Source organism: Ananas comosus, linkage group 19, assembly GCF_001540865.1.
Source record: "Ananas comosus cultivar F153 linkage group 19, ASM154086v1, whole genome shotgun sequence".
In the NCBI taxonomy this organism is placed as follows: domain Eukaryota; kingdom Viridiplantae; phylum Streptophyta; class Magnoliopsida; order Poales; family Bromeliaceae; genus Ananas; species Ananas comosus.
In genome coordinates, this window is record NC_033639.1 from 1,102,057 (window position 1) to 1,119,615 (window position 17,559).

General features: G+C 37.1%; 1 protein-coding gene and 1 long non-coding RNA gene across 3 annotated transcripts; both read left to right on the forward strand.

Annotated features, from left to right (window-relative positions):
- On the forward strand, nucleotides 748-13,302 carry LOC109725018 (cell division protein FtsZ homolog 1, chloroplastic). 2 transcript variants are annotated; one of them, XM_020254058.1, is made up of 6 exons: nucleotides 748-1,165; nucleotides 9,324-9,423; nucleotides 10,643-10,872; nucleotides 11,538-11,705; nucleotides 12,110-12,343; nucleotides 12,757-13,302. In XM_020254058.1, the coding sequence occupies exons 1-6, from the start codon at nucleotides 857-859 to the stop codon at nucleotides 13,012-13,014; spliced, it is 1,299 nt and encodes a 432-aa protein (XP_020109647.1). In that variant the 5' UTR covers nucleotides 748-856; the 3' UTR covers nucleotides 13,015-13,302. The 2 variants fall into 2 exon arrangements, with proteins under 2 accessions (XP_020109647.1, XP_020109648.1); XM_020254059.1 differs by having other exon boundaries at nucleotides 749-1,159.
- Nucleotides 5,247-7,358, forward strand: LOC109725019. Its single transcript, XR_002220167.1, has 2 exons — nucleotides 5,247-6,264; nucleotides 7,114-7,358. It is a non-coding gene; the product is annotated as an uncharacterized LOC109725019 (long non-coding RNA).

A 17,559-nucleotide genomic window follows, 5' to 3' on the forward strand; every position in this document is an offset into this window, starting at 1 on the left:
AAAGAAAAAAAACTTTAAATACCATCTCTGTGGTTTTGCACTTTCTCACTTTAGTATCTTGTGGTTTAAAGTATATTACTTTCGTATTCTATGATTTTATTATCTCCTCCAATAAATCAGTAATAAAGCTAAAACTAAAGGATATTAAAATAAATATTCGATATAATATAGATGGTGTATCTAAAATTTTTTGTATATGATTTAATAAAAAGTTAACGAAGGGGTCCGGCGAAAAGAAAAAAATAAAACCACATATACTAAATTGATATGCTTTAAACCATATAGTAATAAAGTGAAAAAGTGCAAAACCATATGCGGTATTTGAAATTTGGGTAAATTTCAAATGCTACTCCTATAATTTTACACTTTCTCACTTTAGTACCATATGGTTTAAAGTGTATCAATCCCTGTAGTTTTATTTTTTTTTTTCATCAGCTCCTCCGTTAATATTTCGTTAAATTATATACAAAAAAACTTTAGATATCTCACCTAAATTTATCGAATATTTACTTTATTACTTTTTAGTTTTAATTTTATCACTGATTTAACAAAAAGATAGTAAAAAAATAATAATAATAAAAAAAAATTATATAGTACTAAATTAAAATACTTTAAATTATAGAATATTAAAATATAAAAAAGTGCGAAATTACTGCAGCGGTACTTAAGTTTTTCCTTAAATTTACCTTAAAAAAAAAAAAAAGTGTTTATACAATCATTATCTTCTTTTCCAAAGCGAGGGAGAGAGAGAGAGAGAGAGGAGCTAAAGCTTAAAGTAAAACCCTTCCCCTAAACCCTAGAGAGAGAAAAACCCTAGCAACTCTCTCTCTCTCTCTCTCTACCTCACCCACCTCCAATGGCGTCCTACGCCCCTTCTCCTCCTCCTCCCTCCTCTCTCCACCTCTCTTCACCTACTCGCTCGATCTCCTCCTCTTCTTCTTCGTCTTCTTCCTCGGGAGCTCTCCTCCTCTTCCCGTGTGGGCTCTCTCCGGCGAGGAGCAGAAGCGAATCTCGGAGTCGGCGCTGGGGCAGTGTCGCAGTGCAATGCTCCTTCTCCTCCTCCCCCTTCGTGCCCGTGGATTCGGCGCGGATTAAGGTGGTCGGCGTCGGCGGCGGCGGCAACAATGCGGTCAATCGCATGATCGGGAGCGGCCTCCAGGTTAGGGTTAGGGTTTCCAACTGTAATCTCTTCTAGGGTTTTGGTTTTCATACGCTTTGTACGTTCTTTACGGCGTGAGAATGCTACATTGCGATGTTTTCCTTTCCAGTTTTAGGTAAAAATTTATCGATACCATCCTCGATTATATGCGATTTTGAAACAGGCCCCTCAACCATTCTGCATTTTGATTGAGATCCCCACAATTTTTTAAACTTATGATTTTTGGACGTGAGTTATTGTTGAATATTGAATTGGATGTTAATGAAACTTAAATGGCTCCGTTCGTTAGCAGTTAACGAAATTCACAGTTCAATCAGCTGAAAGGTGTCCATAGCAATGAAGTTTAACCGAATTGCTGTTAAATTGGTGAAAATTTTCTAATTTGGTTGGAAAAAATAATGTAAATCGATTGAATCAAAACTTGAATGGGTGTAAATCAAATGAAAATTAGTTTGAGGAGTCGATTTCAAAATGACTTATAGTTAGGGGGGTCTGTGCACCTTTTTACTGCAATTTTATTTGTGGTGTTCTGATCGAATGTTTTCTTCTTCTCTGTAATATGGTTAATGACTGAAAGATGGATAGGAATGAAGTTTTTTGTGTTAATATCATTATTTTGGTGTGTTGTAGCTGCCACAGAGTTATGACGACAAATCTGATTGGAAAAATATAGTGTACCGAGTGAATAAGTGAAGCAACTCATATCTGATAGTGTAGGAGTCGTTGGGTCAAATGCTCAATACTTTTTGGTTTTGCTTTGCCTCCATATGAAATTGGGTGGTTTGCTTTGCAATTAATGGGGAATTTTTTGCCCATAGTAAGGATTTAAGTGCAGTGGCGTAGGGTCGTGCTGAAAACTTGCTAATTGCTATTTGCTGGTCACAAAAATTACTTGTGTCAACCTACAGTGGTCAACCCATCAATTATTTATTTTCGTTGGCACCAATTTATTCTAATTGCTTGTTATAATCTTTATCAAAATTTTTGCACTTTCTTGAGGTAACTACTTTCTAATTTTAAAGAAAAGAGGGTTTTGAGCTGTGTTATCTGCATGTTGGCCGGGGGTTTGGCCGTACACAGACGCCGAACGAATAGAACCTCCCCTGTTCGCCCAAGGCTCTACAACAATCAAACGTGTATAATGAAATGCCCAGGAAAAATTTCAGTATACATGGCTTGCACGAGGGGAAGCAATACAAGCAAGTGAAAGTAAATTAACTAAAACATTCACACATTGTATCTTGATTACTTTAAATCAAATACAAAGCTTGCTATTTGTTTACATACATACATTCTTTAATATATATATTTGCCATCTCTCAAATGAATAGTTTATATTTTCTTTCATCAACTATAATAAATAGATGAAATGTACAAGGTATCACTATATTCAATGGATGTCCACTATCTATAGAGCGCTGTCCTGGTCACGATCCTCAACCACCCCGCACTTGCTAGAACCTGCATGGTTAGTGGGGTACGAACTACTGAAAGTTCCCAGTGGGTTCGGCTGCCGACCTTGCCGACTCATCCACTAGGTTTATTCAGGCATATGTAGGCAAGAAAAGGAAACAGATAGTAATCAACTATATCATGCATCTACTACAATACATGTACAAAGCTGGAAAGAAACAACATATATAACTCATGGAGTTTATGCATGCATGCTATCACATTACCATTGTCCAATCAACTTAGTTAACCCCTTGGTTAACTACAACTCACCAACTCAATCCTTTTTTGTCGGGGAGAACTCCGCTACCAACCCGACGGGACCGTCTATTGGGGAGAACTCCGCTATCAACCCAGTTGATGACACACTCTGGAGATCATCGCCTAAGGAGGAACGACCTTTATCTCGAGCATTAGACTAATGTGAGTATGATCCAATCCTCACTTAGAGGATACCATAACAATGCCACACTTTAACTAGCTCTTTATGCTAGATTTACATATCCAATTTTAGATGCTAATCAATTCATTTAGTTCTAATGCTACAAACAGTACAAGTTCATTTTCCTTGTTTGACATTCACAATACTAGGTGCTATTCATGCCATTACTAACAATGTCACTTTGTCAACTATTTCATAGTCCAACGCAAGTTCATACATCTATAGGGTTCTATGTTTACTAACTATTGTCCACATGGATTTTGCTTTCAAAGCATACAATCAGACCTCATGTCATATCTCAAACTCAACCCTATAATGCATGAATATCACTAAACATATACAATACATGTATGCTCAAGAAAAGTGACATAAACATAATAGGTCATTCGATGATTTCGGAAAGCACCACCCACCTTTAAATGATGCCGAAATGCGAGAAATTCACTTCCCGCGATTTATGAACCATCACAACCCTCGCTCGCAACAAACAAAGTTAAAATGAGGTTTTTCCTCCCTAGCTTGCCGTAGACTCATCGGAACGTCGATCCGAGCTTCCCAACACGTCGGTTTTATCCTCAATTAGGATTCCATGCGATCAATTTCAAATTAGGCCCTCGATCCTACAAAATTGCATTTTCAAGCTTAAGCTTTATATACTTTCTATATACACAGGTTCTACCAAAACATATAGAACAATATAAACCTTAACAACCCAATAACCTTATAATTGAATAGTTTAGAGGATTTACATCAATCTCTAACCTAAGATTACAAGATAGTTTATCTTAGTTCTCAGTTGCCATAATATAGTTTCTAGAATTACATAGTTTTTCCTTAGGTTTATCATGGCAAAATCAGCTTCTAGCAATCAAGAAAACCCAAGCTTAACCCTTTTCTTTAGGTTAAATACAACAATTCTTAACCAGGAAACAAGACCAACCTACCTCAGGTTGATTGCTTCACATACATACCTACAACAAATGGCTTGTTCTAGGTTTCATGACAACTACAAATATTAGCAACTGAAATCTACAGCTTAGACCTTTTTAGAGCAAATAACCTAACCCAAACCAGGAAATTACAGCAACTTTACCTCGGTTGGATGCTCTCACCAGCTGATTTCCTTATTCAAACCTCCTATTTTTAACTCAAAATAGCAAAACAATCACTCCACTAACTTCCTTCACAACCAGCCACCCTAGGGTTCTTAGAGAAAGAGAGAAGGAAAGAAATGAAAAGAGAAGGAGAGGAGAGTGGTCCCTGTACGCAGGGAGCTGCTGGGGTATTGGGATTTAAGAATAAGTTCAAACAATTGTTAAAAACTCTCTCACAAAAGCTGGGATTACCATCATATTTTGGTCCCCTAACACTAATACAATTTTCAGTTTAGCAATTCAGAATCTGATACTTCTCGCCGGAGCCCTTCTGAATATCCATTGCTCTCAAATTTGACAGTCAGGCTTGGTTAAAATTAATAAGAAGAACGATATCTTAACTTTTCAGTTTGGACCATTTTTGGTCATCGCAAACTCTACCGATCCAAATCTCTAGCAGATAGCAATCAGATTTTATTTTTCACTTTTCGGGTGTCGGAATGACATGAAACTTTAAATCTCGCATCATAAAAATAATTCTGACATATTCTCCAATTTTTATAATTTCAGACACTGAATTTTCTGCTAAAATATCAGTTCCGTTTCTTACAGAAAATTCTAATTTTTCTGTTTTCATTCCAATTTCAGCATAAGTCATTTCCGACTTATATTTCACTTTTCTAAATCCAATAAAAGTGTAAATAAAAATAGTGTAAGATACTATTTTTATTGGACTTAGAGAAGTAAAATATTAGTTGGAAATGACTTATGCTGAAATTGAAATGAAAACAGAAGATTTAGAATTTTCTGTAAGAAACGGGGCTAATATTTTAGCAGAAAATTCACAGTGTCAGAAAATTATAAAAATTGGAGAATATGTCGGAATTATTTTTATGAGGCGAGATTTAAGGTTTCGTGTCATTCCGACATTTGAAAAGTAAAAAATAAAATCTGATTGCTATCTGCTAGAGATTCGGGTCGGTAGAGCTTTCGGTGACCAAAAATGGTCCAAACTGAAAAGTTAAGATATCGTTCTTCTTATTAATTTTAACCGAGCCTGACTGTCAAATTTGAGAGCAAACGAATATTCAGAAGGGCTCCGGCGAGAAGTATCAGATTCTGAATTGCTAAATTGAAAATTGTATTAGTGTTGGGGGACCAAAATGTGATGGTAATTTTAGCTTTTGTGAGGGAGTTTTTGGCAATTGTTTGAACTTATCTCTTAACTCCAGCACCTCAGCACCCTCCATACGTATTGGAGCTGCTTCCTCTCCTCCTTATCTCGTTCATTCTCCTTCTCTTTCTCTAACCTAAGGTGATGATGTTTGAAGGAGTTTCTTGGTGGATTTAGGTGTTTTGAGCTAAGAGGAAGGCTTTTGAGCTGGGAAACCAGCTGGTGAAGCCTTGAAACTGAGGTAAGATGGTGTATTTCCTGGTTAGGGTTGTGCTATTTACCCTTAAAGAGATTTGAGCCATGGATTTTGGATTCTAAAGCTTGAAGAGGCTATGTAATCTTAGAAACTGCACTATGGACAGCATATATATATGTATGTGAGTTGTTTGTTAGAGAGGAACCTGAGGTAGGTTAGCCATAATTCCTAGTTATGGTTTATGGTATTTAACCTAGAGAAGGGGTTTAGCTTGGAATTTCTAGGTTACTGGCACTTGTTTTGCCATGATAACCTAGAGAAAAGAAGAAGCTATGTGTTGTATGTGTGTTAACTTCGACAGCTGGGGAATCAAGGTGAATTAACTTGTAATTCCTGGTTAGGGATTGATGTAAATCTTTGAAATTACCTGGTTTTAAGGTTGTTGGGTTGTTAAGAATTGGAGTATTCTCTATATGTTTTTGTAGAACCTATGTAGAAGCAGTTTATATTAAGCTTACGCTTAAAAATGCGACTTTGTAGGATTGACGCTCTAGTTTGAAATTGATCGCATAGAATCCTAATTGAGGATAAAATCGACGTGTTGGAAAGCTCAGATCGGCGTTCCGATGAGCCTACGGCAAGCTAGTGAGAAAAAATCTCATTTTAGCTTCGTTTGTCGCGAGTGAGGATTGTGATGGCTCATAAATCGCGGGAAGTGGATTTCTCACATTCCGGCATCATTTAAAGGTGGGTGGTGCTTTCCGAAGTCATCGGATGATCTATTATGTTTATATCACTTTTCTTGAACATATATGGATTATACATGTTTAGTTGATATTCATACATGATAGGGTTGTGATTGCCATATGGTTAAGTGTAATATGTGTTCTAATTGTATGCTTTGAAAGCAAAATCCATGTGGACAATGATTAGCAAACTTAGAACCCTATAGATGTATGAACTTGTGCTGGACTATGAAATAGTTGACAAAGTGACATTGTTAGTAATGGCATGAATAACACCTAGTATTGTGATTGTTAAACAAGGATAATGAACTTGTAAAATGTGTGGCATTAGAACTAGATGAATGGTTAGCATCTAGAATTGGACATGTAAACCTGGCATAAAAAGCTAGTTAAAGTGTGGCATTGTCAGTGTATCCTCTAAGTTAGGACCGGATCATACTCACATTAGTCTAATGCTCGAGGTAAAGGTCGCTCCTCCTCGAGCGATGAGCTCCGGAGTGGTCATCAATTGGGTTGGAGCAGGCAGTCTCCCCAGTAGATGGTCCCATCGGGTGGTAGCTGAGGTCCTCCCGACAAAAAGTAATTTAGTTGGTGAGTTGAGGTTAACTAAGGGGTTAACCCGTTGATTGGGTAATGGTATATGATAGCATGCACGCATAAACTCCATGAGTTATATATTGTTCTTTTTAGCTTTGTACAGGCATTGTAGTAGATGCATGATATAGTTGGTTACTATCTGTTACCTTTTCTTGTCTACATATGCCTGAGTAAACCTAGTGGGTGAGTCGGCGAGGTCGGTAGCCGAATCCACTGGAAACTTTCAGTAGTTCTCACCCCACTAGCCATGCAGGTTCCAGCAAGTGCGGTGTGGTTGAGGATCGTGACCGGGACAACGCTCTATAGATAGCGGACATCTATTGAATATAGTGATACCTTGTACATTTCATCTATTTATTATAGTTGATGAAAGAAAATGTAAACTATTCATTTGAGAGATGACAAATGTATATATTAAAGAATGTATGTATGTAAACAAATAGCAAGCTTTGTATTTGATTTAAAGTAATCAAGATACAATGTGTGAATGTTTTAGTTAGTTTACTTTCACTTGCTTGTGTTGCTTGTCCTCGTGTAAGCCATGTATATTGGAATTTTTTCTGGACATTTCATTATACATGTTTGATTGTTATAGAGCCTTGGGCGAACAGGGGAGGTTCTGTTCGTTCGTGTCTGTGTACAGGCCCGAACCGACCAAATTGGCGGTTACGGGGCATGATAATGCAATTCACATAATCGGCGTGCTATGGCATGGTGGGCATGGCCCGTGACGATGGGTGCTTAAATCCTTTGCAGATAGTCATTGTGAAAATATCTGCCCATTGTCATTGTGAAAGGAGAGAGAGGGAGCAGTGTTTAAAAAGGCGCAAAGGCCTTCTGGAGCCTAGAAGCGAGGCGCACCGTGAGGTGCATGCCTCAAGAAGGTGAGGCGCACATCTAATAAAAATAAAACAATCTTAACAAGGCTAATTTAAATGGATGTTTTATGTTAAAAAAATTTAAAATAGCCGTACAAAAATAAAATAACTATAAAAAAGTAATGAAATCATATGTATCAATATTTTCAAACTAAAAAGATACAAAATTATGTTTCAACTTTCAACTTAAAAGTGCTTGCTGTTGGTTCTTGGTTCTTGTTTCTTGCTTCTTACCGCTGTTGCTTATTGCCATAAGGGGGTGAAAGAGAGAACGACCAAGAGAAAACGGGAAGAAAGGCGCTCAAATTAGAAAATTTTTTTTTTCAATTCCTTAATATTTTAAAATATATTGAAAAATCCCAAAACCCCAAAAACCCAAACCCTAGACACATTAAACGTAAATATTACGAGGCGTGTCTGAGGCGTGCGCTTCACTCTCTGAGGCGTTGAGACCCGCACCTCGCGCCTAGGCGTTGAGGCGCGCGCGCCTCAAGTGCGCCTTTTCAAACACTGGGAGGGAGGGAGGAGGGGTACCATGCTGATATCTTATCGGCGTGCTATGATGTCTTATTGGCGTGCTATGGCATGGTGGGCACGGCCTGTGCCGATGGGCGCTTAAATTCTTTGTAGATAGTCATTCATCGGCTTAAATTCTTGGTAGATAGTCATTGTGAAAATATCCGCCCATTGTCTTGTGAAAGAAGGGAGGGAGGGAGGAAGGGAGGGAGCCTCATGAAACGTGAACATATGATATGCAATTGTCATTATATCCATGAAAGTATTCAGGTTGTTTCATATCTTACAATAAAAGTAGTCGGAACATATGATATCCAACTATCATTATATCCATGAAACTATTCAGGTTGTTTCATATCTTACGATAAAATTAGTCGGTAATCCCATAAGATTCATGGTTAGACTAGATCAGATATTATTGGTAGAAGAAAAATAAAGAGAGATAATGACGAGTGGAGTATCAAGAGAGGCAATGATAAAATATAATACAGAATAATAAATAGAATTATGAGATGTGATAGAGATTAACTGAAATCTTAGATTGGTTTAGTAGTTTCTAATAATATGAGAAAGCAAAGAGAGTAATAAAAGTTATATGGAACTTTTAAAAAGTCTGAAAATTGTGTATGCGGCATATTATTTAGTTGAAACTCTTCTTTATACTTCATATTATTTAGTTGAAACTTGAAACTCACTGGTTTTGCATATCTTTTGCCAGTCTTCTTGTGCTTTGGCTTGTAAAAGTAAAAGAGATTTTCCCTCTTTGACGTTGTGTTCCATTTGTAAATGCTCTAGTAAGTATTCTATTGCCTATTCTTGTGGCCTTCTTTATATAAGTTTTGGTTTTCATTTTTTTTTTTTTAATCCCTAAAATGCCATTTTATTTTTCTACTTTATGCTTTCGTAGTTTGCCCATGATTTTTCTTGTGTGCTTGCTGGAAAGTTTATTGGATGCTGAAATCAATAGTTACTATAGTCATAAGCAATTTAGGATGGAAATTTTCTTGATCTTCTTTTTTGTTTATCTCTTCCAAAACAAATTACTGATAAAGCTGATTTGCAACACCAGGGAGTTGACTTTTATGCGGTAAACACGGATTCCCAGGCACTGCTGAATTCACAAGCAAAACATCCAATACAAATTGGAGAGCTTCTAACTCGCGGACTAGGTCAGCCAATCTATCTTATCTTATATATTGGTAGAAAAATAAATCCACATATGTACTTGGCCATCCTGTTAATTTGTAATAGACCCTTCAACTAGTTTTTATTCCTGGACTCTTTACTTCGAAAACATTTTAGCCCCTAAAATTTTCCTGTAAATTTATATAACTGACCATCCAAAATATCTGATGTTTGTTAAGTCACGTGCTAAACACACTAAACACATGACTTCTTTACTTAAATTGACCATTCTACCCGCTTGTAGAATGACTTCCCATTTGTTTTTTCCCTCCTTCAAAAATGCTCATTCTATAGGAAGTGTGTCACGTGCTTGACACATGACGTAAAGGAAGTAAGTTATTATGGATAGTCACAATGCAATTGAAATTTATGAGGAAGTTCAGGGACTACAGTATTTAGGTTAAAGGTTTAGGGATATGTTTGCTATATTGCAAAAATACAGGGACTAATCAGATGTTTTAGGAAAAACTTCGAAAAGCCCTCCTGCAATATAGCACATTTGCATTTTACTACTATTTTGTTCAAAGTGTATCACTAAGCAACCTTGTGGGCAAGGTTTTAAGTGCCCGTCGGCATGGGCCGTATCCACCGTGCCGTACCGTGCCAACAAGATATCGGCACGATACAGACCCCGTGCAGATGGCACAGCTCAAAACCCTATATTCTTTAAATTAGTAAGTAATTTTCTCAATAAAGTTCAAAAAATGTGATAAAAAGACATAATAAATAGTTAGAATATTTTGTTGCTAAAGAAAATAAATATTTCATACTATTATGTGTCGGCACACAAGAATTTTTTTGACCGGCACGCATCGGCACGGCTCGGCACACACCGTGCCATACCGTGCCGGCAAGTTTCCGGCACGATCCCGTGTCATGGCACTTAAATCCTTGCTTGTGGGTTTTGTTTTTGTTTTCTATAGGGACCTACTATTAAATAGTGTAGCAAACTGTTACATTTAACTAACCACATGGTGGCTTACCACTGTGATTTGCACTCTACCATCCCGTGGTTTGTGATATGTAACAAGCTGCTGCCCTCTTTCTCGGCAGGATCGTACAGTAAAATAAATAAAAACCACGGTCGCTTGAGCCATATGATGGTAAACTACAAGTGAGCTATATCATGGGGCTTTGATAAAGTTCTTCCTACATTTCTCCCATGTCTATTGTATTTACTGAATTTTTCACCTTGCAATGCAGGTACTGGTGGAAACCCTCTTCTAGGTGAGCAGGCAGCGGAGGAATCTAAGGAAGCTATTGCGAATGCGCTGAAGGATTCAGATCTCGTCTTTATCACAGCCGGCATGGGAGGAGGCACAGGTTCTGGTGCTGCTCCGGTTGTTGCGCAGATATCAAAGGAGGCCGGTTATCTCACTGTTGGTGTGGTTACTTATCCCTTCAGCTTCGAAGGTCGTAAGCGATCTTTACAGGTAGGAATAACCTGTTATTGTCTTATTTAGGCTCTTTGGACAGTCGTAAGCGATCTTTACAGCTTTGAAAGTCGTTTTCAATTTTTTTTTTTTTTTCTCATTCAGAATTTGGGGAGGAACAAAAAGGAAAGAGAAGCAAACAATGTCGAATTCGAAAAACTGACAATTAACACTGGATTCAAAATCTCTATCCTAGGGTTTCTAAAGTTTTAGATATTTTTTCAATTTTCATCCTCATTTGTTTATATGAGGAATCTGTCCCGTTGACCATCATAACCTTACTAAAATAGATGTTTGTATCTAGAAAATTCTACCCATAAGTTGAGAGAAGATTCTTATTTTTCTACTAAAAGTACTTGCTTTGCTTTTTCTCTCAAAGTGAATAATCCGACATTGCTGATTTCTGCATTTCCTTTCATCCCTTCTGTTAGGGTCAAATTGCTCTTGGAGCCTTGGGATCTCTTAGCTATGTTGCCCTAGTATATAATTAATAAGGCTTTTATATTTCTGGAAGAGCAGCTAGCTGAAACATATCCTATTTTACTTCCAAGTCTAATGTTAATTCTTGAAACCGTGCTCTACTTCAATGCTCTCAATAACACCGAGTTCATATTATAATTGTAATTATATTTGTCCCCTTATGTATACCTACTTCAATATCTCAGGCATTAGAAGCAATTGAGAAGTTGCAAAAGAGCGTCGACACTCTTATCGTAATTCCCAACGATCGATTGTTGGATATCGTCGATGAGCACACTCCTCTTCAGGATGCCTTCCTCCTCGCTGATGACGTTCTCCGCCAGGGCGTCCAAGGAATTTCCGACATCATCACAGTGAGTGGTGCACTGGTGCTTCGATGTTATGATCATTTTGAATATAATAACCCTTTTTTTCCGCCCTTTTTGGAGCATTGGCATACATATCTCTGCTAAATTATCTAATTAACTGAATATCCCTGCGGAATCTGAATCTTCATGCAACCACCTGAAAAATGCTGTTTCTCACCAAAACTTTCATATTAAGTTGGGATCATCATTTCATGGCGCGACTTTCTTTCGTGTTAGCAAAAAGTTTTGAGGAACATTTTTTGCAAGAAAGAGGGAATGTAAGTGGAAGTTTCTGAAGGGCATGTTTGAATATTTGGATTTTGCAGTGATTGATATGTGAATTGGTTCTTCTGTACTAGAATGTATGTATTTCTTTTCATTGTTTGAACATAGTATATAAAATACTGCAGATACCAGGACTAGTGAATGTCGATTTTGCTGACGTGAAAGCCGTTATGAAGAACTCAGGAACCGCCATGCTCGGCGTCGGCGTCTCTTCCAGCAAGAACCGCGCCCAGGAAGCGGCCGAACAAGCGACTCTTGCACCTTTGATTGGATCGTCCATTGAGTCGGCCACGGGAGTCGTGTACAATATAACTGGGGGGAAAGATATCACCTTGCAAGAAGTGAACAAAGTCTCTCAGGTACGCATTTTTCCTACGCCTAAAAGGGAGAAATACTTCATACTCGCAGCGCACCCCTTCATCCCGTCATCAATCCTCACTATCCAACTCACTCTGATATTCAATATAAAAAAGAAGGTGCAACTCACGGATAGTAGAGATTGCAATATGAGATGAGATGGATGGGCTACGAGCATGCAGTGCACAGCTTGATGTGGTCTTTTTTGGAAGGCTCAAGAGCTTTTTGACGAAACACACTAGGAGTTGCTTTGTCTAGATCCTCCACTATCTTCCTGCTACTGCTAAAAGCTTCAAATTGGTATTGCTTTTTGAGCCCCAAAGGCTCATTTTTTTGGTTCCCCACCACCGCGCGGATCTCTAGACTCTTTGCCTTCTACTTCTTAGTTAGAGATATCTAATATAAATATTTGTAGGTGGTGACGAGCCTCGCGGATCCTTCTGCGAACATTATATTCGGGGCGGTCGTGGACGACCGCTACAGCGGTGAGATCCACGTGACGATCATTGCAACGGGCTTCTCGCAGTCGTTCCAGAAGACCCTCTTGACTGACCCAAAGGCAGCCAAGGTAGCCGAAGCCCAAGAAGGCAGAGGCGGGAATTCACCGCTCAAGACGGCCTCACCCTCAGCCCCATCGCCTGTCGCTTCGAGGGCTCGGAGGATGTTCTTCTAATCCAGTCATTATCCTCTTTTGCTCAATCAGGCATCTGAAGTTGTTATTTGTTTGTTTTTCCATGTACACACAGATTCACACCTCTCTCTCTCTCTTTCTCTCTCTCTCTCTCTCTCTCTCCCTCCCTAGATGTAGTTATCTGTTTCCTACACTTGGGAGTAGAAGTAAAAGATGAAAAGAACCATGTTGTTTCCACAATATTTGCAAGTGTTGTTATTTTGTTTGCTTTCCCATCTATTTGATGCAATAACAATTGAGAAACACTCTTGTGTTCTTGAGTTTGATCTAGGCATTTGTGCATTTGTAATTATAGTTATTGCATTTTCAACTACATGAATCTGTAATTATAAATGCATTCACAATTATATCAAAGGCTCTTTATTAATGAATTAATCTAAGGGGTTAAATCCTACTCTTTTCTTGTTGGTTAATTTCACATAATATTTTATTTCACTGGTGGGAGTGTTAAATATATTTCTGGATAGTTAAATATCATAGCAATATTTTGGATAATTTTTTTTTTGGTAAAAACATAGAGAATTTATCTAAATTATAGACCATTTTAAATCGAATATCTGATCTTTCAAAATTTTGATTTTAGATAATTCATAATAGTTTGACTTCAAGATTTAAATTAATTACTTCAATTAATTTCTAGTTGTGAGAATTATATGAAGTATATTAAATAAATCTGTAGTGATAAATACTGCATTCAGATTTTGAAGTCAAAATGTCGTCGATTGAATCAAATTAAGCAAATTGAAAGATTGGATAGTAAAATTAAAATTTTAAATGATTGGATAATCAAATCAAAATCATTCACGGTTCAAGTAAGTTCTATACGTTTTGATAATTGTTAAATTTTTTAGTTCATAGAGTTCAAAACTATTTATTTTATATTTTTTCTAACATTGTAAAAGGGTAATATGTGGCCATCAAATTAAACTTTAAAAAGTTAAAATAAACTGCTTGAAATTATTATTGTATTTGAAACATCACTCTTTATATGCATATCATCTCTCATTTATCATATTTGCATGAAATTTTTTGCTTGGGGGAAATTTATAATATGCATTCCACTATGCATAATGTACAAAATATAATACATATTATCTATCAATATAAAGGAATATAAGGAAGCTAAAAAATTCTTGGAAATCATGAGCAATTATTAGGGTTCTACATTTCAAAATTTTTAAAAAATAAAACAAAAAAAATTAGGGTGCTACATCTCATAGATGACTAACCAACTCATGGTTCAGTAAAAGCCAACTAATTAATTTAAAATACATAATAATAATTTTTTAATGGTAGTTCATATATAAAAATAATAGTACATGTACATTATCCAAATAATGAGTATTTTGAAATAATGGATGTGTACAAATAATACAAAAATAATGAATTTTGTACTATTGCTCCAATTTATTTTGCCTAAACCTTTTTTTTAAAATTTGATTTTGCATGATCTTCATAAAAATTCAACAATCATTTTGATAGAGTGTATGCTTGGTATGATTCCTAAAATAACATTATTTTGGAAAATAATAGTCAGATATTTAATGAGAAAAACTTTTTGCAAATTAATTTGTGATAGAAATTTAAAAGATATTTTGTTATTTAACAATCCATTTATTTTTGCTACAACTATATTTTACAAAAAAAATTAGGTAAAATTGTATGGAGGTTACATTAACTATTCGTAATTTAGAAATGAGTAGCTAAAGTTTTTAAAGTTTGAATTTTTGCAATGAAATTTCACAATCAAATTTAATTAGCTAAATACTAATAAGTCGCTAATATGGAACTGATGTAGTAATATTATAATTGATGGCGCGATAATAATTAAAATACCACATCATTACTTCATCGGTAACGTATCAATATTAAGTCAACTAAATTGAATTATCAGACTTGATTATAATAATTTACAAAGCTTGAATTAGAAATTACATAAAATTAAAGCTTAAGGACCAAAGTGAACTGACTCAAATAAAAAAATAAAAAAATTGGATGGTAAAAGAGTATATTCAAAATGATTCATAATTTAGCTAAGTTTTATACCTTTTTCCTAAGGAAAAAAAAAAAAAAAGGCTAAAGTACAAAAAATCTCACCGTAAATATCATTTTTTTTATTTTTTCTTCATGACTTTTAAAAACCTATATTTTACCCTCTTAAAATTTCAGAAATATTTTTGGAGGGTATAACATTAATGGAGAGAGAGGACAAAATGGCCAAATTACCCTTACTTTTTTTATTTTTAATATATTTCTGTCATTTTCGGTATAAATTATAAAAAAATAAACAGAATAGTAATGAAACTCCGACAGAATAGGGACTAAATATAATAATTTGAAATATTGAGGTGGTAAAATGTACATTTTTTAAAAAAACATTAGAAAGAAGAAGTTAAAAAAATATATTTATAAAGAAAATTTTCTGTAATTTAACAAAAAAAAAAAACAAACTTTTGGAAAAACTTCAAATACCACCCTGTGGTTTAAAGTGTATCAATTTAGTATTATGTGGTTTCGCACTTTTTCACTGTCACGCATTGGATTACTCATTTCCCTGGGCACGCCAACAAATCCGCCGTATACAAAAGAATTTTTTCTGTACCTATAAACACTCGCTCGAGCGAGGAATAGCATAAGTATGTAAATAACCAAAAACTATAACTACCTGTAGCTGGTGAAATGTCTCTAAGTCAGCAGCAACTGGGAAGGGTCTAACTCGCGACTCCCTTTCCACGATCCAGATCAGTAGCAGTAGCAGCCGAAGAAGAAAACTTTGCAAAAGATCCACAACTGGGCGTGAGAACTACTGCAAAAAGAAGTAGTCCTCAGTGGACACCGCTACCGACCTCAACGGCTCACCCATTAAGTCTACAGATGATATGCTCAATGATAGTAAAGGAACTGGAAACAATCAACAGCTACATGCCACTATACTATGATGATCCAACACTACTATTTGTAGAATAATGCAATCTCTGACCCAATCTCACTAGGGACTATGAATACACCCGTCCTAGGGACTGTGAATACACCCGTCCCGCCTGTCGAAGCTATACAGCTACATCCACACTAAGTCGTCCGTGGAGAGCAAGTCCAACCAGGACACAACGACACTAACGCAACAGCACTGAGCCCGACTCCGGAGTGGTACTCTTGGGCGCTACCCAACCGAGTATGCAAGCGTATCTCTGTCGAGCTCAATCAGGCTCTTACAGGCTAAAGTCAAAGTAAACAGGGTCTAACAACCAAACTCACGTGCTCTCGGCACAATCTGATGCAAAAACAGCAATCTGAGTATACCGTCAACCTTAACGGCACCCGAAAGTTCGGAATAGCCTAAACACTGCTGTAAAAATAAGCTCGGCATCCCAACATGAGCGTAAATACAATCTACACTATCCTGGGTATCTACCGCCCACAAACCGCGTTGATACAAACAAACTACGACTCCTAGAGCTAAATCTGGTAGTTTTAACATATGACAGTATAGAAACGCAAGTTTTCTCCTAAGTCAAGTCCAAGTCCAACATGTATTATTTAACTAATATTATAAGCTCCAATTCAGATTTAGGAACACAATAAATCAATGAATCGAGCAACGAAATATGATACGCAAAAATCTACTAATATATGCTAGCAACAGAACTTAGGAGGAAATCCGCGAAAATTCGATAAGCATCACTTTAACCCACCTCTAGCGTTAAATCCACGGCAGCGAGAAGTCGCCCGAAACCCTGCCAAGCTCAGCCACAACCAGCAACAAGCCCCTTTAAAAGTCTAGCACATGAATTCCAAAAATTGCATCAAGAAAACCCACAAATTCACAAATTCAGTCCAAAAACACCAGCAGCACAGTGAAAAGCCAAATTGACCAAGCTAACCTCAACCAAATTCTGTCAAAATGGGCTCCACGAATTCATCTTGAAGTCCAGAATCCACCAAACCAAGTTGCGTGGCAAATGGAACTTCCTACGTCGCACGCGAGCCAAAACGCCGAAGGTCGTTGCTGGAAAACTGCTAGAACTGCAATCCTCAAGCTGGAATTGTGGAATTTGGAGTAATTTGAGGAGTTTAGAAGGGTTGGAATGCAAATTATAGGTTCACTATAAAGGAGGGGTGAAAAGGCTTCACTGTGGTCGAATACCAGCTATTTATATGGAGGTGGAAGGGTGAAATAAGCCTCAAGAACAAAAGCTGCTAACCTACTGTCCTTGCAGAAGTGGCAACTTTTGAGCGCCCGAAACCTACATCTGGGCGTCCGAAACCCCCAAGCCATACAAAGCCTCCACTTCGGTTCCTCCGCCTGCGGTCTGCTGCGCCCGAAACCTCGTCCGACAGATCTCACCTACCACTAGACACATGTCAGCGCAAACGATATTCCCAAGGTGAATTTTCGGACCCATATCTGGGCACCCGGAACCTAGGATCCGAATTGCCTTCCAGTTTCAGTTCAAACAAGCACTCAAGTTCTGGGCGACCCAGACCCAGTTCTGGGCGACCCAGACCCAGTTCTGGGCGCCCGAAACT